Genomic DNA, 27577 nt, shown 5'->3' on the forward strand with positions numbered 1-27577 from the left:
GACATGATCTCCATTTTCTACTACAGACCACATATTGTTGTCTTGTGATATGAGAAATAGTCTCATCTTACCTTTCCAGTGGTAGTAATTTGTACCATCAAAGTAGGGAGGTCGGCTGGATGATCCTCCTTCATGAATATACTTAGCTTTAGACATTTTTGGATCTTTTTCTCTTACACTGTTAGGTGTATTCTTCTAGAGGACATTGCTCTGATGTCAATTGATGTAACTAAATATCACTAGAAGGGGGGTTGAATAGGGATTTTGCTGTTTAAAAATAGTTTTCACGTGTTTTAAAAACTATCCTCTTGCAGAGGATGGCAAGCCCGAGGATGGGTTTTTCAAAACCTTCAGATTCAAAATGAGTTAAAGAGTGAAGGAGAAATATAAGATTGACACACATTGTTTTTATACTGGTTCACCCAAAAATGGCTACTTCCAGTCCTCACACCCTTGTGAGATTTCACTAATGTTCAAACAGATCAACCTCAAACAGAGGATGATTACAACTTGTGTATTCTTAAGCTTCACCAAGCTTACAATCAGATTTCAAATATTTCCAAGTGTACCTCACGTGGAAATTACAGTGTGATAAGAGAGTGATTGATTCTAAATACTTTCTCAAAAGATTAACAAAGATCTAATGTAGGATTTGTAGAAAGTATGAAGATATAATGGATGTTGCTTCTTGAAAGCTTTAAGATCTTTGATCTTTTTTAATGCAATGTGTTGTTCTATTGATGAAGATCAGCTTGCTGCAATTTATAGAGGTCTTGTAATGTCCATTTCATATGTCAAGCCTTTTATGACCGTTGGAATATCCATTTGAGAATTGCCAAAGTTTTTCTTCATATTTACGAAAATGCTATTCAACTCATTTATATATGCATTCCATGTTCAAGTACGAGGTAGCTGTTTTCTTGACACTTGGGGACATGTGTTGTCCTTTTCTCTTTCCTTTCTTTAATGTTTGAATATTGTGTGAAGTCATTTTCATTCTCTTTCTTCAATGCCTTGAAAAAGCTTCACATGTGAGCTTTTTCTCTTTCCTCCATTTAATGCCTTGTAAGAACATGTGATGTCCTTTTCATTCCTTTCTTCAAGACTTGTGAAGGCTTCACGTGAAGGCTTTTTCTTCTTTCCTTGCCTTAAGACATGTGATCAATTTATTTAGGACTTGTTTGTTGTTGCCTTTTTGAAGATTGACTTTATAATCTTTTTAAATCACATAATGGTACATGTAGCCTTTTTGCCTATGACATGATGAGCTGCTTTCATAAAGTCTTGGAATGCTTTTCAAGATGTTGACCATAGGCACATGCTAATATCATCATTCCTCGTACCTTTCTTTTGCATTCTTGCTACTTTTCTTCAAAGGCCTTTCTTTAACCAATTTTTTAATAGTATTTTGCCTTTATTGAATGAATCAAACAATTCATTCTTTAATACTATTTTGTCTTTGTTGAATGAATTCAAATAATTCATTCTTTAATACTATTATGCCTTTGTTTAATAAATTCAAATCAGTGAAGATGCAGAACTGCAGTTTCCTCAGCTCGTGAGGCCATCCTCGGCATTTTCATACTTAGCATTTAACTTAGAATTTTCTTCTTTTTCCTTAATGAATGATAACCTGTTTTCTTATATGAATACACTCAAAAGCACAGATTAGTCATTAAACTCAATCATAATCTTTTAATTAATTTTGTTATCATTAAAACCAATTGAGATAGAGATTTTGTCTCAACAGTTTTAAGTGAAACGATCGAATTCAGATAACTGTGTGTCTATTTTTTCTCATCTGACCATTGAAACTGAACATACTCACTTTTGCAAGCTCGTGTAACTCATGACCCGTTATAACCCTCTATGCGTATCAAATTGGACTATTCATGTGGTTCGGGTTTGGTCGGATCAATTGGTTACACTCGTCGGTCCTAGGGTAAGGCCACTAAAGGCCTCCTTAAAAAACAAAATTTTTTAATTAATAAAAATGCCTCAAATCTTTTTTTATTTAAAAAAAATGATTCACATTTTAATATTCATAAAACTAAAACCGACAAAATCTTTTATATATTTAATTAAATATTTTGTTTTTGTTGTAAATTATTTAATATTATTTTTGTTAAAGCTAAATTAGTTAATGAAGGTAGTAGAGATGAGAGAAATATTAGTTATAAATTAAAAAAAATCATAAAACGAAAAGTGAACACATTGCTCATACGCGACATATTAGTTATAGATTGAGAAATCATGCGATAAGTGGTGAACTTATTGCTAACATGAGTTACTAGAGTGGTACAATGTATACACACTATATTCTTATTCAACTAAAATATGAAATTTTTTACATGAGCTATGTATGTTGTCGACTTGACTTGTTGTAGAACTGTTGAAATGTCTTATTTTATTTTTTGAAAAATATAGAGAAAATAAATTTGAAAATGTCATTAATTTTGCTAATTTTTTTTTATAGTTATTAAATAAAATATTCATAATTTATTTATTAAATTTTGAAAAAGTTACATCTAATAATTTTACTTTAGGCCTTATAATGTGTTGGATCGCCCGTGGTTACACCAACAATCATTTACTTTAGGCCTTATCCTCATTTTCACTTTGTTTATGCAAAGATAGGTCACAACTTTAGTTTCATTTGGAGAGGTACCATCATGTCTTCTTAACATATGGAAGGACAATTGGATTCCTTCCTAAAATGATATGACAATGTTGTCCAATGAGAATCCAAGCACCATTATTTTCTAATTGGCATATTAAATTGACAAAACAGTCGAAGTTGGAGAAATGATGCAATTGTTAATGACCTCGTTTAACATGATTTTGGTAATATTTTTTGAATTTTTATCACTAATATGCATAGTGATAACCCTTTTTAATGGTATTATGATAAAAATGGTTGTCAACGAGTCAAATAGAAATACAATAAGACTTCAGATTGATTTTTTTGTTATCGAAAAAGCCAATAAATATGTTAAAAATACAAAACAGAAGGATTGCTTTACAAATAGACCCAAAGAAATGTAGATCAAAATTATCAATACAACGCACGTCAAAAAAACCAATCCAAACCTAAATTAAAGCCAATCCTACAGGAAATCAAAGCAATTACTCCACAAACCCCAAACAACCAATATGAGATGTCTGCCGCTAATTGAAATATTGAAAATCACTATTCATGTTTTTCAACCACCACCATTATAAAATATTTACTTGGTCCAACAATTGAGTCCTAAAAATTGCTTATTTGTAAAAATCACACAATTTCGTATTTTTTAGATGGTCCAAACGAGAACTAACTTATCCTTAATTCATTTGACATTCGTATACAATTCACAAAAACGTTCAGTGTGCGACAAAAATGTCACACAAGTAATGCTCAACCACCTAAAAACGTTGAAATGTCTTATTTTATTTTTTGAAAAATATAGAGAAAATAAATTTGAAAATATCATTAATTTTGCTAATTTTTTTTTATAGTTATTAAATAAAATATTCATAATTTATTTATTAAATTTTGAAAAAGTTACATCTAATAATTTTACTTTAAGCCTTACAATGTGTTGGATCGCCCGTGGTTACACTAACAATCATTTACTTTAGGCCTTATCCTCATTTTCACTTTGTTTATGCAAAGATAGGTCACAACTTTAGTTTCATTTGGAGAGGTACCATCAAGTCTTCTTAACATATGGAAGGACAATTGGATTCCTTCCTAAAATGATATGACAATGTTGTCCAATGAGAATCCAAGCACCATTATTTTCTAATTGGCATATTAAATTGACAAAACAGTTGAAGTTGGAGAAATGATGCAATTGTTAATGACCTCGTTTAACATGATTTTGGTAATATTTTTTGAATTTTTATCACTAATATGCATAGTGATAACCCTTTTTAATGGTGTTATGATAAAAATGGTTGTCAACGAGTCAAATAGAAATACAATAAGACTTCATATTGATTTTTTTTGTTATCAAAAAAGCCAATAAATATGTTAAAAATACAAAACAGAAGGATTGCTTTACAAATAGAGCCAAAGAAATGTAGATCAAAATTATCAATACAACGCACGTCAAAAAGACCAATCCAAACCTAAATTAAAGCCAATCCTACAAGAAATCAAAGCAATTACTCAAATTACTCCACAAACCCCAAACAACCAATATGAGATGTTTGCCGCTAATTGAAATATTAAAAATCACTATTCATGTTTTTCAACCACCACCATTATAAAATATTCACTTGGTCGAACAATTGAGTCCTAAAAATTGTTTATTTATAAAAATCACACATTTTCGTATTTTTTAGATGGTCCAAACGAGAACTAACTTATTCTTAATTCATTTGACATTTTAAACAATTCACAAAAACGTTGAGTGTGCGACAAAAATGTCACACAAGTAATGCTCAACCACCTAAACACTAGGATCCATAAGCCACCAAAAGAATTACAATAAAATAAAAAGATGTCAATTTGTCCACACCACAAGCTCCAACACAAAAAAAACACATATTCAAATTTGTAATTCCACAATGAGACAAATTATCTTTTGTTGGTAAACAAACAATAAGCCTCGTTCAGCAAATAAATATCTCCAACATATCAACTCCACAACCACCTGTATAATTTGTGATCCTACATAAAAAAATTAGCCAACATAGAGATACAATCCCTCAACAACTCATCTTTCCATTGAAAAAGACCATGCCTCCACGACCAACCCCTCACCACCCTCCTCGACTCCACTCGTAAACATATCATACACATATACATTTTTATTTACAATTGAATTAAACAGTTTACCATACTTAACACATACAGTCTATCCGTTCGTCCATTGATATTTTCATAATGATGTCATGTCCATCCCTACAATCATAAACAAATGACTCATGAACCAATTTATTGATCCCATACCCCCATTTTGCACAGACTAAATATCTTTCGACCACAAAGACTCCTTGACTCTCGTTCTCACCACATTCTTTAACCCCTACATGTACTACAAACAACTTGAAACCACATAAATTAAGTAAAATTAAACACGTAGAAATTCCTTACACCCTAACCTCTTAATTACGAAATCGATCCACCAAATCTCAATTTAAGTGTATTTACATAATGTATGATATTTTAATGTGTAATTTATTTTAGATATATATATATATCTAAACTAAAAGATATTTGATGATACATATCAATATTTTGTATGATCAGACTAAAAAAAGATCTTTTATGATTTTGAATTAAAGAAAAAAGATTTTTTACGATATTAGATATTAGAGCCAAAATATATATAAATAAATTAGACGTACAAAAATTGGACTCTCACTTTCGATCCTTGCTTTATCGATCTCATTTCTTTCTCTATGGTAGTCGATCCTTCATTCACATCAAAAAGGAGAAGAGTCACCAACAATCGTTATTCTATGGTAACCCTAAAAATATCCCCTTTTTCCATTTGAGGGTTTTTCAATTTACAGATTATTATTCTCATGTTTTTTTCACAGTTTTGTTTATTTGTGAATTGACACTGATATGCGTTGAATGAATAATAGGAATTTTAGATTCAATTTTGAAATTACAAAAATGGAATGAATTATTTGGGCAACAAGAAGAATGTGATAAAGGGTAGTTGAAAAGATGAATTAGTTTTTGGTTCTTGAGTTTACAAGTTTTGATTTTGAGTTGCTTTTTGTTAAAAAATGGGTAATTGCTTTGTGCAACAAGAAGGGTGTGAAAAAGTGTAGTAGTAAAGATGAGTTAGTTGGTTCTTGAGTTAACAAGTTTTGATTTTGAGTTGCTTTTTGTCAATGCGTTAAAAAGAGGGTAATTGATTTGTGTAATGATACAGGGTAATTGATATTTGCAACAAGAAGAGTGTGAAAAGTGTAGTAGAAAAGATGAATGAGTTGGTTCTTGAGTTAACTAGTTTTAATTTTCAAGAATTAGGGTAAGATGAACTAGTTTTTGTTAATGTGATACAAAAAGGGTAATTGATATGTGTAATGAAATAGGGTATGTGTGAAATTAGTTGAGTGAAAAAAGTGTAATGAGTTGGTTCTTGAGTTAACAAGTTTTAATCTTTTGTGGTGGTTTTCTTGATTTGTTTTTCTTGTTCTTTTTATCTTTGCAATCCAAAAAGATTGTACAGAAAAACTTAACCTTTTTGTAAATGTGGTTGAAGTAAAGGGTCAAATAAAACCAAACTATACTATACTATACCAATGAGGTTTAGGTGTGTAGATCGGAAAGCATTGATTATGAAGAATTCACTTTCAAGTTTTACCACATGGTTTTATTGATAAATTTATTCATTACAACACTTAGCTATTTTCTGATGACTTGAAATTCTTTTGCAAGGAATATATGTATACATTAGGTTATATGTTATTTATTCTGTTTCTTTCTCTATGTCCTTTGCATTATCTATTTTCATTCATATCTCTTAGCTGATGAGTCATTGTGCACTAAAATTTAATAGACGGGTTTGGTCAAATGACTTTTGTTCATAAACAAGGATAATTGTACAAGTGTAGAGTTGAATAACTGTTATATTTCGTCATTTGGGAAGCATCATATCATAGCACTATTCCACTTCCAATGCTATTTTTTCTAGTTGAAACTTGAAATTTACTTCCCTTCATCCCTTGCACTTTGCACTTACATTAATACTATTTATTTTAGTTAAGCATCAGCATGGCTTCTAATTATTCTCCCGAGTTTCCGTTTTTTTTTTTACTGTTCATGTTTTATTGGCAACAGGAAACAATAGCAAAGATGCATGAACAATTTGGACGAGAGATTCGTGTTTTTGAAACATTATCACTTTCTTCATCACTAAATGCTGCAACTAACAAAGGTACTAGCAAGTTAGCTCTGACGTTCTTTAGGCCCTTTGATAAATGTGCAATTAGAATTTCAGGTGTCGATGTTTCTCTCGGTATATAATAATCTATCTACTATATACTGATTAAGCTTATATTTCTTGTTGGTATTTGGAAAGAAGAGGAGACTGATGAGTTCTACGAGTTTACTGCTGAAGATTATTACAAAATTTTGGCTACTAAAAAGCCAGGTAAGATTGATCCTAATGTTTATGTTCTTTTTTTCATATAACTTAGCCTAAGATATACGATCAATTATACAGATATTGACAACTTGAATACCTTAACTATTAATAATAACCATTTACTTTTCCAATTGATAAAAAACTGATTATTTAATACTATAAGATTGAATTGATGAATTGCTAAAAATAAATGATAATGTTGTTGCTTATTGATAGTCTATTTTTTGCACCGTTTACATGATATAAGTACCACCATATTTTAAAATATCCCTATGCATGACATTGTTATATTTAAATGTGTTATGTACAGATAAATTCTTGAAGACTCGAAAACTCCGAGAAGCTGAGGAGGCAGCTCGCAGGTCAAGAATAACCAAAGTATTGTCTGCCTTCTTATTTTTTTTTCATGAATATTAAAATTAAGCACATCAATAAGGCGAAGTGAACTAATATTTTCATTTTGGTTTGATCTTGTTTTCAGTCTGTGATTAGAGTTCGCTTTCCTGATAATCACACGTTGGAAGCTACCTTTCACCCATCAGAAACCATCCAGAGTTTAATCGATGTCCTTAATAAAGTGATTGCGCAACCAGAGAAGCCGTTTTGTTTATGTAAGCATATTGATATTCTGTATATGATTTATTTGAATAATATTTGCTTGTGCAGTGGTGTCCGTGCTTCGTAACTCATAAGTTGCTTTTAGCTTATTTTGTTTGAACTTTTTGACATAGCTTAGGGAAGCAACACATGCAGAGTTTACTCATGCCCTCTCTTTGATTTTCTTCCACCCCAAATTTGATTTTTAAAGTGAAAACAAAACTTGAGAACGCAAATAGCTTTTCGACGTTTAAATCCCAACACAAATAGCTTATTGACTTGAAGCATTGATGACATAAACTTTCATGATAAACACTTATTTAATAAGTGTTTAATTAAGCTGTTTATCAAAATGCCCCCTAATTCATAGCAACTCATCTACCATTCGATCGGTGTGCCTAAGCACCATCACCATCTTTTGATATGAATTAGAAAATTTCATCCTCTTGAAAGTTGATTTGATTGCGTGCTGAACTTTAACTGAATTGCGTGATTTTTTTATAATGTAGATACTACTCCTCCCAAGAAGCTGATCAAAGACTTCTCTCAAGACTTCTATACCGCTGGATTCTGTCCTGGTGCCATTGTGTACTTTTCATACGATGTTTCAAAAGGTGAGAATCATTTTCCTGAACATGTCTCACTTTGTTATTTTATAGTCAACTTAGTTGAGGAATTTGTGTCAACTGTCTTATCTAAAAGACTCCTTTACATTTGTTAGAAACATATTAAGGTCTTCTTTCATTGTCAATATCAGTCATTACGAAGCTGTTTTTTTTACTGTTTGCTATTGTAATGCTTTCTAAATAAAGTATGAAGGACTAGAGCAATATAAATGACATTTTGCTTAAATTCACTCATTATTTTTATTTTGTATAATAGAAAATATAACATTGTTATAAATGACTACTTACATTCTATAAGCTATAATTGGAAACTCTTGGCAAAGTGAGAAGAAACTCTAATGACTTTGGGGTTGATAAGATCTTTGGTGTGTGTATATATATTATCGGCTAATGTTAATATATTAGATATTAAATGTTATGTTATTATTTTCTCCTCTGTCAGAGTTTTAATCCTGGTCCTTTAAGCTCTTTGATATATTAATAACTTGATGTAATTGTGATACTTAGGTGATAACAACCATGATGGCCCTTACCTACTAGAAGAGGTCATGTCCTTGAAGGGTTTGGATGTTGCTAATGATAAAGGTCAGCCGTCCGATCCTGTACAATCGGCACAGGTGCCTGCTGAGCCTGCCACGCAATCTCCTGCTGTTGAAGAACGAAAACCAGCCGAGAAAAAGCTTGTTAAGCCAAAGTGGCTGAAAATGTGATATCATAGTGACCGGGTTGATGCAGGGAATTTCCCTTGTTCTAAGCATGTATGTATGTACAAGTGGTTCATTTTGGTGATTTTACTTGTGACTAATTTTAACTTTCATCGTGTTGGCAATTGTCATATGGATCTTAATTTAGTGAATGTATCATTAAAGATTGCTCCAGAGTTTAGTTATTTTTCTCTTCCAAAATTTCTTAAATAGATTTTTCTTTTTTTTTTAAAAAAAAAAAAAAAAAAGAAAAAAAAAATTTTTTTTTTTTTTTTTTTTTTTTTTTTTTTTTTTTTTTTTATGTACAAAGGTTGGTGATTCTTATGGTTAATTTTAATTTGCATATGGATCTTAATTTGTGAGTGTATAATGCTAAATCCAAAAGATTTTCAAAGTTTCTTACATAGACTTTTCATGTTTTAAAAAATAATAAAAATAATACACAATTTAACCAGGAATCAAAGGAAATTAGGAACCAGGAATTAGAGGCAACTAAGAGCCATACACTACTAGGAGCCAGGGGCAAGCAGGAACCAGAGCTACAACATTGGCTTAATACACAATTTAAGCTTGCGCCAAATTTATTAATTTCACTCTAATTCTTTTTTTTTTTTTAACCTTGTTTAGAAAAATAGTAATTATGACAAATATTAAAATTAAATATATGATTTATTTTAAAAAAATTTAATTGACTAGACAAAACTGGAGTACTACAGTAATGTATTGGCTAAGTTGTGGTAATGCAAAGGTGTTTTTTTATATAAATACCAAAATGTTTCTTGTCAGCCTGATTGAATTTCTAAATATTTGCAACTTGGAAATTTCTATCGCTTCAACTAAAGCTAGCAAAGATGGTGTTGCAACCTTGTTAAACGATTGAAAATTAAGCGCAACCAAACAATTTTCTTAGTGTTGTACAACTTTCATTAGTTTAACTAGGATATCTTATATCATTTTCTTGTTATAAAAAAAATAGTAGTCTGAATGTTGATTCAAATGTAGTATTGTGATTTGCATTATTGAATGAATTGTGTGAAACATAATTGTTCTGTAATTTTCAAATTGAATAAGGAAGAAAGTGTTTCCATACCAAGAAAGTGTTACAAAATGATATTCTATCTTAAATTTTTTGGTTGATTTGTAACACTTCTTGTAACTTTTATCATCTGAAGTAAAGATAATTGAATGATTCTCTAGCAATGTGTTCTTCACAAATGTAGGATAGATTATTAATTTGTTGTGAAAACTAAAAACTATGATGGACATTTTCAAAGTTTAATAGGTCAATGTTGTTGATTGGCTACAAAGACTCTTGTAGCTAATCCACGTTTTTAAATGTATGTTTGAAAACTAGCAACATTTTTTCATGTTACAAGAAATATAAATCAATAACATTTATTTACTGGAAATATTGATAAACTCAAGTTTTATAAAAAGTATAAATCGGTAACATTTATCAAATGTTATTAATAATACTCTAAAGTGTTTCTAAAATAATTTAGTAACAGACTTATTGTAACAGTTGATGAAGTGTTACTAAAATAAATAGTAATATTTTTTTGTGATTTAGTAATTGTTTGTTCTTGATTTATTAAAAAATATGATTTTGGCATTTCATAATTTAGATATTATTTTTAACATATTTAAAAAAAAAGAAAGAAGTTAGTATGTGTTTGTCTATCATAATGAAATTAATTATAAAAAATAATTTTAAAAAAAATGTAACAAACATATATTGCAAAACCGCTTATTTTGGTTAAAAATAGTGATTATTGTACTTAACAAACCCACCCCTAATTATTCCTCTTATTCAAATCTTTGTTCCATTGCAATTTCCATTCCCACTTGTTATTAAACCAAACTCATAATTTCATCGAGAAAAAATAAAACTGTCATATTAGCCACATTAAACTACCATCTCAATCTCTAAACAAAAAAATACAAATTTGAATTTCAAAGATTGGTCCTCTGACTATAAATCATTCCAAAACCATATATTATTTTCACTTTTTTATACTTTATTTAGTTTACGAAAGAAAAAGAGAAAAAGAAAAGGAGAGAAAGAAAAGAAAGTGAAAAAAATAGAATATAAAATAATTATTTAAAAATTTAAGATAAAAAAAAATTTAATTTATATGTATCGACAAAATTCAATGATAAAAAATTGATTTTAACACACCATCGATCTTAATATGGTTTAATGAAATTAAAAGTAAAAAAACTGCAAATAATAATAATAATAATAATAATAATAATAATAATAATAATAATAATAATAATAATAATAATAATAATAATAATAATAATAATAATAATAATAATAATAATTTGCATTGATGAAAAAAAAACCCAAAATTGGACAATTATTAAGCAAAATTTTTTTCGTTTCTCAAACTCACTAACTGACTCACTGTGAAATAAAAAAGGATTTGTGGAAATTATTTCGAGACATATAATGTGACCAATGAGATAAAATGTTTGTATTTGCTTTTAATATTTGTTGCATAATAAAATAGTTTTTGATGCAAAATAATATAAATATGAAAAAACAGAAAGAGAGGTGTGGTGTGGTAGGAAATATTGGATAAATATGTGCGACAAAAATAGTGAGTGATAAAGGTTAATGGGTTACATACCCATTTAATGTTATTCTTAAATTTTTTAATTTTAATTCAGATAAAATGTGTTAAAGCTCATGCGTCAATGTTAATTTTTATTAGATGATATTGTAAAATTATTTTAAATTCTTGTTGTATATAATTTAAATTATAAAAATAATAAAAAGTAAAATATATATTTATAAAATTATTTTAATTCTTTTATATCAAATTATTAAATAATCAATTTATCTTCTATTAATTTTCTCTACTTTTCACTTTTTTTTTTCTCCGACTTTCCTTCATTGACCAAATAAAATCAAAAGAAATTAAGTATTAAGTTGTCTTATCTTAATTTTTTTAGTAAAATAATATTTATTTTTCTTAAAAACTAAATTGGATATTACGATTTTTCTCATACTAAAATGATTTTTCACTCTTATTGTTTTACTCAAATTATTAATCTTTATTTCAAATTATTTTTATCCTATAAATGGCAAAATTGAAGATTGAGAAATGTTCATGTACATAGCTCATATAATTGGACTGCATGCATGACATTAAAATATATTTGGTGTTATATATATATATATTTGGTAAATGTAATAACATCAATACTGATTTTGGAGAATTGTCAAAACAAATGTTATTATAGTTGAAATTATTAAATGAGCTGCAATTCTTAAACGAGTATATTGTTTTGAATTTAATATCATTAAAAGGGCTGCAATTATTAAATGAATTATATTATTATAGTTGAATTATATTATTATAGATAAATAATCATTTAATAAAGTCTCTAATATAAAATTCATTGTAAATGTAGTATAGATATAGTATAAATTTCAAATTAGGCAACGAATAAAAAATTACACAATGTTGTAAAAGAAATATTTTTATATATGCACAAAATTGATGGTCAAATTTGTGTAATTATGATTTTTAATTTTAAGCATTCAACAATATTTGTATATAAACAGCCACACATTCTTTACCATTTTATGAGAAGTTAGCCACTGTATTTACTTTGAAAAATACATTGAGTTATAATGGAAAGTTCATTGAAAATGGCATTGAAGTTTGTTGTGTTTTTTGTTGCTATTGCAACAATCCTAATGGGAAGTGCACATGCCACAAGATCAATTAATATTGACCCTGAAACTGCATATCCTGATTGCATCCCAAATTGCTTCTTTCACCCAAGATGCTGTGCACCTATTGATCTCACATCACCCTAAAATTTTAGGGTTAGTTTTACACTAATAATACTCTTGGATTTGAGAATAAAGATCCATTTCATATGTAATGATTGAATATATAAGATTAAAAATGAAAAATGATTATTCATTTTTCTCTATTTTTATTTGAACTTTGCACAATATGTAATAAGATATTTATATGATTAAAGATTTATCTATTCTATTAGATATTATTTCGCTAAATTATACTTTTAGTTTTATATGATTGATCAAGTGAGATTTTATTCGCAACATTAGTCTTTATGTTATTGTTCGTTTAACATAAACAATTTTTTTGTTAGTTCCATAAAAAAAATGTCATGTGGCCGTCATGATATGTGTATAACGTTGTTGACGTGACAAATTATAAATGTAATTGATTTTGATATTAATGCTTTTAAGTTTTGGAAAAAATACACTTATGACAATTCAAGTTTAAACCAAGTTTTCGATCAGATTCAATCTTCATCTTCTTCTTCACCAATTTCCTCTTCCAATCCATCTTTAAAAAATATATAATCCAAAATTTGTTTTTCCAATATAAACATGTAAATAAAGAAAAATCCAACATAAAGTCAATAAAAATAAATGAGTTGTTCAGCCCATTTTTAATATACTATAAGATGATTTTTGCACAAACTAGTTCTAGAATTTGTTTGTGATTTTATAGGTTTTAAGAATGATTTTTTTATGGATTTCAAGAAAGATTTTTTATTTTATTTTTGTTTTTATGAGTTTCAAGAAGAATTTATCCATTCATCTTTACCGATCTCCAATCACAATTAAAAAGAGTTTAGGGTTCCAAGTTATATGTTTTCCCTTCTTCCAACAACACAAATTAAAATTTTCATCTTCAACCTTCATCTTCTTCATCATAAACTTAAAAAAAAGTACAATAAATCAAAATTCAAAAACAAAGCAAATCTAAAGCTAAACCTTTAAATATTTAGAAATCTTAAAATGAATCTTGGTCAGCAACAATAAGTTTGTAGTGGAGGATGATGAAGAGAAAGAATGACTAATATCATTAAAAAAAAATATAACTTAAATGATCAATTTAAGAAAAAATAAAAATAAAAATATAAAGGACCAATTTAGGAAATGAGTCAAACTTGACGGAGGAGAATGGATTAATTTTTCTTGGTTGGAAGAATTCTAAGAACCTTTTTGAATCATTTTAAAAATTAATTAAAAAATTATTTTTTATTTTTGTCACATCAACTTGGACCAAACCCAAAATAAGTCCTAAACGTCTATATTTAATTAAACTCTTCTAATTAAATACAAATTATTAATTAAATTAAATCATATTTAATTAAATTAATTATCAACCCTCATTTATATAATCAAATCATATTCAATTAAATAAATTATAAATATATTAATATATTAAATTATATTTAATACAATTAATATTTAATTAAATCAAATCTTATTTAATTTAATCATTTGTTCTGTTGTACACTATGTTGTGACCCTTATAGTCTTCCACTGAAATAGTAATAATATTAAATACAATATATAATTTATTGATAATTTGTTATCATATGCATATTTTTTTTTAAGTTTTAATTATCTTATTTCACCTTAGTTATTAGTTAATTTTAGGCGTTATTTGATATAATTTATTAACTTTAGGCATAATTCCACAAATCATCCACCACTTATTTGTTATCCATTTAGAAAATAACATGATAGAAGCCAAGAGAGACCACCAGCTGAATGGCTTATAGAAGAGCTCAAAATTAACACTTTAGTGCGTATGGCCGGTCCAACACAGTATGAGCCATAAAGCAAAATTATTAGACGGGATCTTTTCAAAATTTAATAAATAAATTATTAATATTTTATTTAATAACTAAAGAAATTTTCTTTAGCATAATTAATGATATTTTTAAATCTGTTTTCTCTATATATTTTTTTATTTTAAAATGAAATAAAATATTTCAACGGTTCTATGGCAACATCAAGAACTCATGCAAATTTTTTCATATTTTAGTTGAAGAAGAAAATAGTGTGTATACATTGTATCACTTCAATAACTCATGTTAACGTTATGTTCACTAATTGTCTCATGATTTCTCAATTTATAACTAATATTTCTCATTAAGCAACGTACTTTTCTCAATTTATAAATAATATTTCTCTCGTCCCTACTACTTTCATTAATCAATTTAGTTGTACTAAAAAAAGTATTAAATAATTTACAACAAAAGCAATATATTTTATTTAATTTATATAAGATTTTATCAGTTTTAGTTTTAATAATATTAAAATATGATGCTTTTTTAAAATTAAAAACGATCTAAGGTCTTTTTTATCAAATAATTTTGTTTTTTAGAGAGTACTAAAGCACTTGGTTGAAGACTTTCTGACTTTACCTTTCGACCGACTCTATTCGAGTGCATTGTCATAATATTATTGATGATCAGTTTATCGTTAAATATGTTTCTCAATATTACATGAATCAATCTAAATGAAAGAAGGATGTCAATAAAATATCAATTAATATAATTAAATTTTCTTTTGATATTATAAAAAATATGACATTATATTTCATTAAAGGTAATTGAGATTTAAATTTTAGATGAAACAACTGATATTGACCAAATTTATTTATTTTTCAGTCAAATTTCAAATTATTATATTTCATTTTCTTTGTAAATCAAATAATTAAAATAAAAAAATAAAATCGGCATGCGTTTCTATATATAAATAAAAACATGTGTACAACAAAATATCAATTTATCTTGGTTACTTTACTTTAAACTTTTTCAATAAAAAAATATATATAAATAAAGAGAAGACAGTTTAAACAAGAATTTTTAAATTAAACTGCAACCGTACACAGTTTCATATTACTAATCAATTTATTGTTAAATATATGAATTTAGGTAGTCGTTTTTGCTCGTCTGTTCCCTTTTAATTCATTTGTTTAGATAGGTGGCTTAGAGTTAATAAAAAATAATAAAAATAATGTTGAATTTTTATTTTTCTTTTTATTTTTTATGTACAAGAACATTTTTCAAATGGTAATATTTTTTTAAGTTTGATCTTACAAAGAAAATGAACACGGTGAACTAAAATTGTTGTTAGATAACATTGAAGAAAAAAAGATAAAAATCAAAATAAATAACTACTACTTATTTACAATTACTAGAATAATTTGTGTCTTGTAATGACTTAAGTTCACTGAAAAAGTTTCATTACCATTTCATTAAGTAGAAAAATCTCATAACTTATATATTATATGTTGAAAGCCGCCATAATAATGATGATATTTTATCTTTTAAAAAGTGCAAAGTGCTAAAGCTTTGTGGATGAATTTAAAGTTTTAACCAACCCACTCCCATGCTTTTTTCAATCTCTCTTTTTGAATAGTTTCAAATGTTTATTGAATTTATTGTTATTTTTTTGACCGAATCGATCTTATATTGGATTTATTATTATAAAAAATTTAATTTATATATTTATAAATATTTTATACCACCAGTTAAATATAATCATCAAATTAATAAAAATATTAGATTTTTGTTTTAATCACCTTTAAAATCACTAACATGATTAACTGTGATAGACATACAATACAAATTTTTTTATAATGACAATTATATAAAAATTAAATTTATTATAAAAATATTTTCAATCAACAGATACCGATAATGGTGATAATTTAGATATATAATAAAATAATTTTTTTATTTTATATTATCCATATAGTCTATAAAGTCAAGTTGTATATATACCACCATTATCTTTTGTCGGATTCACCGCATCATTACAAATTAATTTAATTTTTTATAACAATTTTTTTCATAATAAACGACCCAGTATAAACTTTTTTACATTTAAATTCATTACAAAGTACAAAAATATAACCTATATCAAACTATATTAATTAACAATAAATATACCAAGTATAGACTCAATTACAATAAAATACACCATAGTATCTATATTAATTAAGCTATATTAATATATGTCATTTCAATAATAGTCGAAATTATTATAACCAATTAATATATATCAAACTCCAATTATCATTTATATTTATATAATTTAGTTTTCACAATTATAAAAATTTATTTACATTTATACATTCAATTAAATTTATATGTAAATTTTTTTTATACAAATATCATTTTAGAGAGTTAAGAGGACGAGCGAAGTAGATGATTTATAGTGAATCTAATGAGGAGATGAGAAATATAATAATATTATGTTTATAAATAAGATAGAGAGAATATAAAAACAACACAAAGTTATGTAATGTAATTACTAATTGAGTTTTTTTTAAAAGTTATTGGAGATTTTGGTGTTAAGCTACATCTAGACATCAAATCAAATTAGATTATTATTAAAATAAATAATTGAATCAAACATGCAATCCACACCATCGAATAATAGATTAACGGTTTTAAACATAATCACCGATAAGGTTGATCCTACATCAAACTAATATTAAAATAATAAAAATAATATTTATTATAATTAATATAATAAAATAATAAAAATATTAAAATTATATATATATATATATATATATATATATATATATATATAAAAGATTATAATTTATAATATTTTAAAAGATATTAAATATGTATATTATGTTCCGCTATCCCTACTTAAACCACTCAAAACAAAACTGCAATTTATTAAATCTCTGAAATAACTATATAGTATACAATATATAGTTCGGTTTTATTGTCAATAATTGCCAATTGGGACATACACTAAAAAAAAGACAATAGTTTGGGTTACAAAGAGAAATTGGGGGAAAATTAAAATTGGATTGCAATTTGCAACACCTTAGTGGACTTAAATTGGTTGTGTCTCTATCAACTATTGACTCCAAAACGCTGAAGTTGTTCAACCACTTAACCAACTATTCCATTTTCGTATCTTAAAAAAAAAAAGCTACTTAGGATCCTGTTCTTTTCTGAAATCATCCAATTTCTTACTCTTCCAAAGGTTTTGGTTTCTTCACTTTCAACCTTACTACCGTTATTTTCAATCTCTTCATTTTTATTTTATTTTATTTTAATTTTTTACATTTTTAGGTTAAATTTGAACTTTTACAATCATTATGACGAGTATGATGATTTGATGGGAATTCTGAAGTTTTAATTTTAATTTTAATTTTAAATTTTAAATGTTTTTGTTTCATTTTGTTTGTAATTGAGATTTTCACCAGCTTATACCAAAAAAGCACTTTGTTTGTTTGATTGGTATTATATAATATTTTATGAATTATTGTTCTTGATATTGGTGAAATTAGGTTTCAAACTTTTAGTGGTAATGCTAACTTTTTTCTGGAAATTTATCATTTTTTGAATTAAGTTTATTAAACTTGGATCCTCTGCATCTGACTCCAGGTCGTTAGATTAAGATAGAGAAATTTCTGAATTTGGTTGCAGAGGATTCAAGTCTTTATTAATATTATTGTAAGATGCAAGTTTTTTATTTTTTGCAATTTAGTTTTTGTTCTTAAATATTAATAGATTTGGATCTTCTGCAGTTGGTGTAGACTATTAGATTAAGAGAGAGAATGATCCAAGTCCTTATGAATGTTATTGTAGTAGGATACAAGATTATTTATGTTGAAATTTGGTTGATTCTAACATATTTGATTGATATATTATAACAGATACAAGGTTTTGTGGATTGTATTGTATTACAAGTTTTTTGGTAGTGCTAGAGGATGGGAACAAGTGATTGTTGGCATTGTGAGCAAAGATCTAGCTTAAAAGATGATTCTCCTCTATCAGTAGATAATGAAAATGGATCTGAAACTGGTTCACTCTCAATTGTTGTGCTTGGTGCTTCTGGTGATCTTGCTAAGAAGAAGACATTTCCAGCACTTTTCAACTTGTACAAGCAGGTACAGTAACATCTTAGTGATACTGACATAGACACCAAACACATTAATATTGATATGTAGACACTAGTGATAATTTGAAAAAATAGAAGTGATTGAATGTAAAGAGTGATACTGACACAACACTGAGACTACTGACACATGTTGAACATTAGACACACTTTCAATCTGATCGAAATATCAGTGTGGATCATCAGTCATGTGAATTAATGTGTGAGAGCAAAATAAAAAAGAAAAAGTGTAATTTTTTTGGTTTTAACCCTCCGATTCTCAAGGGAATGAGACCCCAGTAATCTAGAATTCGGTCGGGAGGTAAGTAAAGTCTAACCAAGAATTTGTTCCAGCCAGAATTCAAACTCGGGTTCTCCCAAACAATTCATCGTTAATTGAAGCTTAATATTAACCACCGGAGCTCAATTACTTGGTTAAGAAAAATGGTATTTGATATCATATAGAATCTATAGATGATGATTGAATTATTGATGGACCATTCAGACACCCTTAGTGGAATGTGTTTCAGAATGTTGTTAATTCTATTCAAGCACTGGTTTGTTTATTTTCCTTTTTCATATATTCTACATGTCAAAAAGATTGGTTTATCTTGACTTGGGTCAAGTTATATAAACATTTACAACAAAGGAGAGCATAGGTGGAGTTTATATCTAAATGTGAATTCTTAGTCAAACCATTAAAAAAGATTGAATTTAATTGATCTCGCAGAACAATTTGGTTTATGACATAATACAACGGTGTTGATGCATTTGCATAGCCTAGTTCCAAAGGCTTTTGTTGTTAGTTTTTGGTATTGTTTTTCTACTTGAGAATCTGAGTCAATATCTGTTCCTAATTCATCTTTTTACCTGAATATTTTCTAAAAGACCTTTGTTTCTAATAGGAACAAAAAGTTTTTCTAAATTTTGGTTGCTTTATTTGCAGGGATTCCTACTAGCTAATGAAGTTTGTATTTTTGGCTATGCAAGAACAAAAATCTCTGATGAAGAATTGAGAAACCGCATACACGGGTGAGGTTTTCTTGCCGTCTCTTTTATAGTTGCTTTATAACATACTTCATGATATCTTACTAGCATTTGCTCCCTCCGGACTCAATTTTAAGTATAATAGTTAACTTCATTTAATTTTCTCGATGTAATCAAATTAATAATTGCATTTCCTACAACTACCATTTCTTTTCATAATTTCATTTAATTTTGTATTAGAACTTGTTTTATTGAATGATATTTTGATAATAATAGCATTAAATAGGGTAAAATTAGTTAGATTTTGCTTATACTTCAGTCCACCAAATATGACAACTTTTTTGCTTACATTTGAGTCCAGAGCGGTATATATTATCCCTACTTTTTTGACCTGTTTATAAGATAATAAATGATATGAAATTTCTTGTGATTTGATATGCAGCTATCTTGTTAAGGCCAAAGATGCTTCCCCTGAACAGTTGGAGATTGTATCGAAGTTTTTGCATCTGGTTAGCATTGTCCGCATTGATTCATTATTATAACTGCAATTATCTCACTAAAAATAATCTAATAATTAATCAAATGATCATTCTCTTTTTTCTTTTTATATTCCCTATAGATCAAATATGTAAGTGGCTCTTATGATTCTGAGGACGATTTCCGTTTGTTGGATAAAGAGATTTCCAAGCATGAATCTATAACGAATACTGCAGAGGGCTCTTCTCGGCGGCTTTTCTATCTTGCACTTCCTCCTTCAGTATATCCATCGGTTAGCAAGATGATCAAGACTAGTTGCATGAATAAATGTAAGATGATTAATCATCCCTTTGTTTTTGAGATGATTTTTTAACATTTGGTTGCAAATGTTTTTAGAAGGATCTTAATTGAGGAAAAATAAAGATAAACCTTGTTTATGAGTCATAACACTAGCGAGGAGTAATTTGTAGTTAGTCAACTAGTCTAGGAATGCCCTTCAGAATCCACTTTAAGCTCTTCTTTCCTTTCAAAGTAAAAACTAAAATCTAAACTACTTATATGCTTTCCATGGGATCTTTTTCTCGATGAACATGTAGCTGAATTGAAGTCACTGCTGTTGGTGTATCTGATAGCTGTTTCCAGTTATTGAATTGTGTTGCTTATATTTTGGATCCACTACATAATTATGTGCAGTTGTTTTATAATTATGGTTTTTGAAGTTAAAAAACAAATAGAACGTTAAAGTCTTTTAGATAGATAACATCAAAACAAAATCTAGTGCTTCAAGTTTCTCTAGCCTCATTTCTTTTAACAACACATATGTTAGCGCTAACAAGTCAAATTTACTAATTAGCTTTTCATATTATCATTCCTATTTTCTTTCGATAGACAAATGTTAGTGATTAGTTTGTTAGGGGGAGGAGGAATTTGTTAGCAACAGGGATCAAACCCTAGACCTCCTTCTCAATACTCGTTCAATGTCCCAACCCATACAGCTAGGCTACCCCTCCGGGACTATCGTTCCGTGAATATAATCTAGAGTGTCAAATGTTTTATTGATGCTTGCATCTATTTCCATTTTGTAGCTGATCTTGGTGGTTGGACACGTGTTGTTGTCGAGAAGCCTTTTGGTAAGGATCTAGAATCTGCAGAGCAACTCAGCACCCAGATTGGAGGGTTGTTCGAAGAACCCCAAATTTATCGTATTGATCATTATCTGGGAAAGGAATTGGTGCAGAATATGGTAGTGACTGTTCACATTATGGCACACTTCCCCCTCACTTCATAAACCCTGCCTAATCTATCTTTGTTCGACTTATATTCCAGTTGGTACTTCGTTTTGCAAATCGCTTGTTCTTGCCTCTATGGAACCGAGACAACATTGCTAACGTGCAGGTGAGAAACTGTTGTCAAAGTTATATTGGGTTGAGGGTTAAAATTCAATGATTCTATTGAAAGAGAAAAGGCACTATTAATTGGCTTGACAATTCATATTTCATAGTTTGTTTTATCATATCTGTTGAATCTTGTTTATGTTTCATGGCAGTGTCAGAAATTAACCTTATCTGTCTGATTCAGCTACAGCATCACTCAGCCTTGATATGTCACATTTTAAACTGAGTTTTTATCTGTTTTTCCTTTGGCAGATAGTTTTTAAAGAAGATTTTGGAACTGAAGGCCGGGGTGGATATTTTGACCAGTACGGGTAAGTGTTGTAATTATATGCTTTTAATAGTTTGTTCGTTAAAGTAGTCTAATGACAAGTGATGGAAATTATAGGCTGTGTTAGAATATTAGAAAAATATCTTATAATATCTATTATATTATATTAGAGTATCTTGAGTTATTTTCTAGGATCAATTTATAATCATAGAGATATCTTAAAATATCTCTCATTATTATTATGATTTATTTTTGATTTAGGATTGAGTCTATGTTTATAAATAGAGATTAATATTGAGTCTTTTGTAATCAAGTCAGCATTAAGCTATTATCAATAATATTCAAACCCTTATTATTTTCTCTTCTCCTTTTCTCTAAAATCCCACAACTTCAACATGGTATCTAGAGTCTATTTCGATCCTCCTTGAATGATCCCGCCTCTATTTCGCTGCCGAGTTCCTAATAGTTAAGGAATATAATTATAGTTTCTCTTTTCCAACATTCCGACACATTTCACTCGTTTTCCGTTCAATTCGCTACTGCCACTATTTCCAGCAAATTTTCCTGCGAACAGCGTCGTCTTCTACAGATCAGGTCATGTCCGAAAGCGCGTCGCCAAAAGCCGTCACACGCGCTGCTAATCTCTCATGCAAGTAGATCTGCCGCCGCAAAAAGTTTTCCGACACAACCACTTCCATTGTGTGCAGAATCTCCCAATCTACACAACCCATATTTTTTTAGGTCAAAAGTTCCTCCACACACGCTCATGTGCCTCCAAGATCCGCCGTGTTCATCTCACGCGCCGCCACCAACAGCCTCGAGCTCAAGCGCGTCTGTCTGTCTTCCGGCATAATGCTTCAGTCGTCTAGATTGAGTTTTCCTTCCTGGTTCCAAATTTGTTGCAAGTTTTTTCTTTCAAGCCACATGCATACAACTTGACAATTTATCCCAGATACACTGGACCCATCTTTGTCCCAGATGTATTGGCCTTGCCTTTCTCTCCTTAAAGCATGCCTCTCTCTCCTTGAAGCAAATTCAAGTTAAATATTTTGAGTCTCTGATATTATTGGTTTGAAACTTCTAAATGCAGTTTTTTAGAAGGACACAAACCTTGCTTTGTTCAATTGCTTGCCATGAATTTCTCTCAGGAATAAATAATAATAATAATAATATTAATTATTATTATTATTATTTATTCCTGATTTATGGTTGAGTCTATGTTTCTCTATAAATAGAGATTAATATTGAGTCTTTTGTAATCAAGTCAGCATTAAGCTATTATCAATAATATTCAAACCGTTATTATTTTCTCTCCTCCTTTTCTCTAAAAGCCCATAACTTCAACAAGTTGTAAAATGAAGCAGTATTGAGTAGTCACATGAGAGAAGCTTAGGAATACAATTAATAGAGAAAATTTTGGAGTAGTTCCATTGTAGAAAAGATAGTAGAATCTTGACTTAGGTGGTTTCGACATATGTGAAGAAGACTGATAAAAACATCATAAAGGTGAATTGACCAAATATGGCATAGTTCAATAGTTAGATGTGGAGGGAGACCAAGAAAAAATATATGACAAACTCTCAAGAGTTAGGGAACTATGGCATCTTTTGATCATGTAGTTGACTCCACCTAGTGGAATAAGATTGGTTGTTATATTTTGTAATAATTTCTATCATTAGGATCAGAAAACCATAATAAATAATATATTTCTTTTTATTTGACAGAATTATCCGGGATATAATTCAAAACCATCTGCTGCAGGTGAGGTCTTCATTTTAGACTGAAATAGATTTATATATTTCAATAGTTTTTTTTGGGTGATATGACCTTGTTGTTATGATGTCAAAAAGTATTTCTTTACAATATTGAAAACAAAAAATAGTATTAGCACAAAACTTAGTACTAAACTTTTTGTGCTGAATATTTAAGCATTGTATTTGTAATGTTTGAAAACAACTCATTTTAACGATTAAATAAAGAAAGGCTAGTTGGTGGTTGATGGTTGCTTTCTGGGACCTCCCATTTGATGTTTTTTCGCCACCTTATAACTAACTTGTGTTTTACTATGTTTGTAACAGACAATAGTAAATCATTTTCATTTCTTTCATTTTTCATTTAAAGCATTGGATTAAGTTTCAAACAAAACCTAGCAATACTTATAAGCACACTTAAATCTGCATGAATTATAATTATTGATTACAAAACTTAATATTTTCTTGATGAACTTGAACACACTTTTTGGTTTTCTAATATATACATTTTTTCAACCTTGTTATGTCAGACATTGAATAACATAATTAGGCATATTTATTAACTAGCCCTGTGATGATTTCATGATTTTACACAAGATGTTTATGAGCTTAATATGTGAATCTTATTGTTTTCTGACAAACTCAGATTTTTTGCTTGGTTGCTATGGAAAAGCCTGTTTCTCTCAGTCCTGAGCACATTCGGGATGAGAAAGTGAAGGTTTGTTTCTTTCCCTTCAACTTATGTGGATATTATTAACCGCTGCTGTCATTTAATTCAAGCCACTCTAATGCTGATATATGTTAATACTATTAGTACTTAGTATCAACATCTTGCTCTCCTTTTATTGAATTTTTTGTTTATAATAAATGCATACTCACATGTGTAGCAGAGAGGCATGGCTCTATTTGGATAAATAGCTTATTTAAGCACTTTGTAGATTAAACACTTATTGTATAAGTGTTTATGTATTAATTCTTTCTATAACAAAAAAAAAAAACTAATGTCAATTGTTTTGATAAGCTATTTTGAAGAGTTTATGGAAATAAGTTGAAAACAACTTATAGACATCTTATAAGCAGTTTTCATACACTGCCCAAAATAGTCTCTCAAGTGCTCTTACCAGTGGATAAACTCAAAAAAGTCAATCAAAAAATTCAATCCAACTAGCCTCAATATCGTTTTCCGGTTGATGTAAAAAAATGCAGGTTCTTGAATCTGTACTTCCTATTGAAGATGATGATGTTGTTCTGGGACAATATGAAGGCTATAGAGATGATCCAACCGTACCTGACCATTCAAACACTCCGACTTTTGCAACTGTTATTCTGCGAGTACACAACGAAAGATGGGAAGGTAAGTGAAAAGCTTGAGCATTCTTTTCCCTAAATCACAAATTTGTATTGTAGGTTTAGGGAAATTGGCTCTACCTCCCTTTGATTTATTTGTGTATGTGCTTGCATTGAGTGCGTGCAGTTTTTAAAATCTCTGTTGTATTTTCTGTGCATTTGATCAATCAAATAATTGAGAGATATTCACACCAATCTTTGTTTTGGTGTTAGGTGTTCCTTTCATACTAAAAGCTGGGAAAGCCCTAGGTTCAAGAAAAGCAGACATACGAGTTCAGTTCAAGGATGTTCCTGGTGATATTTTCAAGTGTATGGCACCATACCTTTTTTTTTTTTTTATACTTGGGTGAATTCCCTTCAATGCATGTTTTTGTACCACGCATCTGTTGTTTTCCATACCAATGCTTTTAAAAATAGGACTAGAGATCACATTGGTGAGACCTACGGATCTTGGTTTAATTGGTCCAATCGGTTGAACCAAATGACTAATAAATAGATTTTTTTAATTAAAAAAATGTGTGATTTTGAAAAAAAGAACTAGTTGAACCAATCACAGTTCAACCCGGTCCCATTCGGTTTTAATGGACTGAGAACCGCTCGTGGTTGAACCAACCAACAAATGGGCTGGTTCCAGGTTCAACTGATTGGTCAGGTTCTGAAAACACTGGTCTATACGCCAGCGAATCTTGAGCACGGAAATGGATTAAGATATAGGTTTTTTGGATGAGGAATCAGATAAGTATAATACAAGTTGATAGAATCACAGAAAAATAGGAATCCGTGAACAATAAAATGATAGATAAAATGGAAATTTATTGATTTATGGAAGAAGGGAAAATTCTGATACAATGTATAACCCAGAGCAAAGCTCCTCCAGAGAAAATAGTATCTCCTAATTCAATGATAATAATAATTATTCATGAGCAATACTCCACTACCCTCCTTAATTTATTCCCCTATGTGTAACTGAAATCCCTAGAATTTAATGAGTTTCTCTGCCCTGTCATTAATAGACTGCTTATTCTCTTTTTTACACTTGCGGACATACGTTTTCGACACTGCAGATTTGGGTCTTTCACTAGTCTTAAGCCCACTAATTCTATCATTACCTCCATCAGGAACTGCAGCCTTGTCCTCAAGGCTGAGAGATGGAAATTGACTTTTTAGTAGTAATTCATCCTCCCAAGTTATGTCTTCTACAACTCTTCCTTTCCAAAGCACCAGCCATTGTCGCACCAGCTGTCCTTCTTTCATCACTGATCTTGCAGCTAGCAATTCTTCCGGTTATTCCCCCTCTTCTGTTTCCATTTCTAACCCGTCTGGTAGTTAAGATTCAGCAGAATAGTCTCCAATAGCTTTCTTGAGTTGTGAAATGTGAAAAACTGCATGCACTCTACTTCCTTCAGGCAGCTTCAACTTGTAGGATATTGCCCCTATTTTCTTTAGGATCGGAAATGGTCCAAAGTACCGTGGAGCCAGTTTTTGATTAATCCTTCTAGACACTGTCTGCTGCCTATGGGGCCGGAGCTTCAAAAATACCCACTCACCCACGTCAAATGAATATGCTTTTCTTTTCTTGTCCGCATACCTCTTCATCTGTTCTTGGGCCCTGTTCAAATGATACTTAAGTTGACGTAATGCCTCATCATGATCAACCAATTCAGCTGCTACCGCTTCTACTTTCGTTTCTCCCTGTAAATATCTAACCACAGTGGGTGGTTTTCTTCCATACACTGCCTCAAACGGTGTAGTTCCTGTAGACACATGGAATGTGGTGTTATATCACAATTCAGCCCAATGAATCCATTGCGACCACTCCTTCGCTTGCTTCGATACAAAACAACGAAGATATGCTTCTAAGCACCGATTCACCACCTCCGTTTGCCCATCCGTCTCCGGATGATATGACGAACTCATTTTCAGCATCGTTCCTTGTAAGTGAAACAACTCTTTCCAAAATAGACTCACAAACAGTGGATCACGGTCACTGACAATGGATTGTGGCACCCCATGAAGACGCACCACCTCTTCAATAAATATTTCAGCCACCTTCCTCGCAGTATGTGGATGTTTTAAGGGAATAAAATGTCCATACTTGGATAATCTATCCACCACTACAAGAATTGTTTCAAACCCCTTCGATTTTGGGAGACCAGTGATAAAATCCATCGAAATATCATCTCAAATTTTCTCCGGAATTGAGAGGGGCTGTAACAAACCCATAGGAGAGGACGCAACGTACTTTTGACGTTGACACACGTCGCAACTCTGCACAAATTCCATAACTGACTTTCTCATTCCTACCCAATAAAGATTTCCTGCCATCCTTCGATACGTGCGTAGAAAACCTGAGTGGCCACCAGTTGGAGATGAGTGAAATTCTTTCAACAATAAAGGTATACAACCAGAATTTGAGGATAACACCAGTCTGCTATGGTAGAAAAGTCTCCCTTTGATTAATTGGAAATCTGGCCGGGATGTAGGGTCTTGTTGTAGCTCTGTTATCACCTTCTGCAATTGGGGATCATTCATAACTTGCTGCTGAATTAGTTGCTGTTGCATACATATGGGAAAAGAAGTTATCCCTTTCAACTCTGCTTCCTCATGCATTCTTGAAAGAGCGTCA

General features: G+C 29.6%; 2 protein-coding genes across 4 annotated transcripts in view; both read left to right on the forward strand.

Moving 5' to 3' along the window:
• Positions 1 to 5296: 5296 nt before the first annotated feature.
• Positions 5297 to 9195, forward strand: LOC101495391 (plant UBX domain-containing protein 1). 2 transcript variants are annotated; one of them, XM_004489520.4, is made up of 7 exons: positions 5297 to 5454; positions 6788 to 6884; positions 7029 to 7100; positions 7405 to 7472; positions 7576 to 7705; positions 8201 to 8305; positions 8825 to 9195. In XM_004489520.4, the coding sequence occupies exons 1-7, from the start codon at positions 5392 to 5394 to the stop codon at positions 9025 to 9027; spliced, it is 738 nt and encodes a 245-aa protein (XP_004489577.1). In that variant the 5' UTR covers positions 5297 to 5391; the 3' UTR covers positions 9028 to 9195. The 2 variants fall into 2 exon arrangements, with proteins under 2 accessions (XP_004489577.1, XP_004489578.1); XM_004489521.4 differs by having other exon boundaries at positions 7032 to 7100.
• Positions 9196 to 17689: 8494 nt separating this feature from the next.
• LOC101495934 (glucose-6-phosphate 1-dehydrogenase, cytoplasmic isoform-like) overlaps positions 17690 to 27577 on the forward strand; it is a 15812-nt gene continuing 5924 nt past the window's right edge. Inside the window, exons 1-12 of one of the 2 annotated variants that reach the window (XM_004489522.4) lie at positions 17690 to 17830; positions 18507 to 18740; positions 19674 to 19759; positions 20157 to 20223; positions 20334 to 20520; positions 21277 to 21434; positions 21518 to 21586; positions 21838 to 21896; positions 23578 to 23614; positions 24251 to 24322; positions 24811 to 24958; positions 25165 to 25260. In XM_004489522.4, coding sequence (XP_004489579.1) covers positions 18561 to 18740; positions 19674 to 19759; positions 20157 to 20223; positions 20334 to 20520; positions 21277 to 21434; positions 21518 to 21586; positions 21838 to 21896; positions 23578 to 23614; positions 24251 to 24322; positions 24811 to 24958; positions 25165 to 25260 — 1159 coding nt within the window. In that variant the 5' untranslated portion in view covers positions 17690 to 17830; positions 18507 to 18560. Of the gene's footprint in view, positions 17831 to 18228; positions 18304 to 18506; positions 18741 to 19673; positions 19760 to 20156; positions 20224 to 20333; positions 20521 to 21276; positions 21435 to 21517; positions 21587 to 21837; positions 21897 to 23577; positions 23615 to 24250; positions 24323 to 24810; positions 24959 to 25164; positions 25261 to 27577 lie in introns of those variants that run through there. The other variant, XM_004489523.3, reaches the window with a different exon arrangement.

Source organism: Cicer arietinum, chromosome 2 (assembly GCF_000331145.2).
Source record: "Cicer arietinum cultivar CDC Frontier isolate Library 1 chromosome 2, Cicar.CDCFrontier_v2.0, whole genome shotgun sequence".
In the NCBI taxonomy this organism is placed as follows: Eukaryota; Viridiplantae; Streptophyta; class Magnoliopsida; order Fabales; family Fabaceae; genus Cicer; species Cicer arietinum.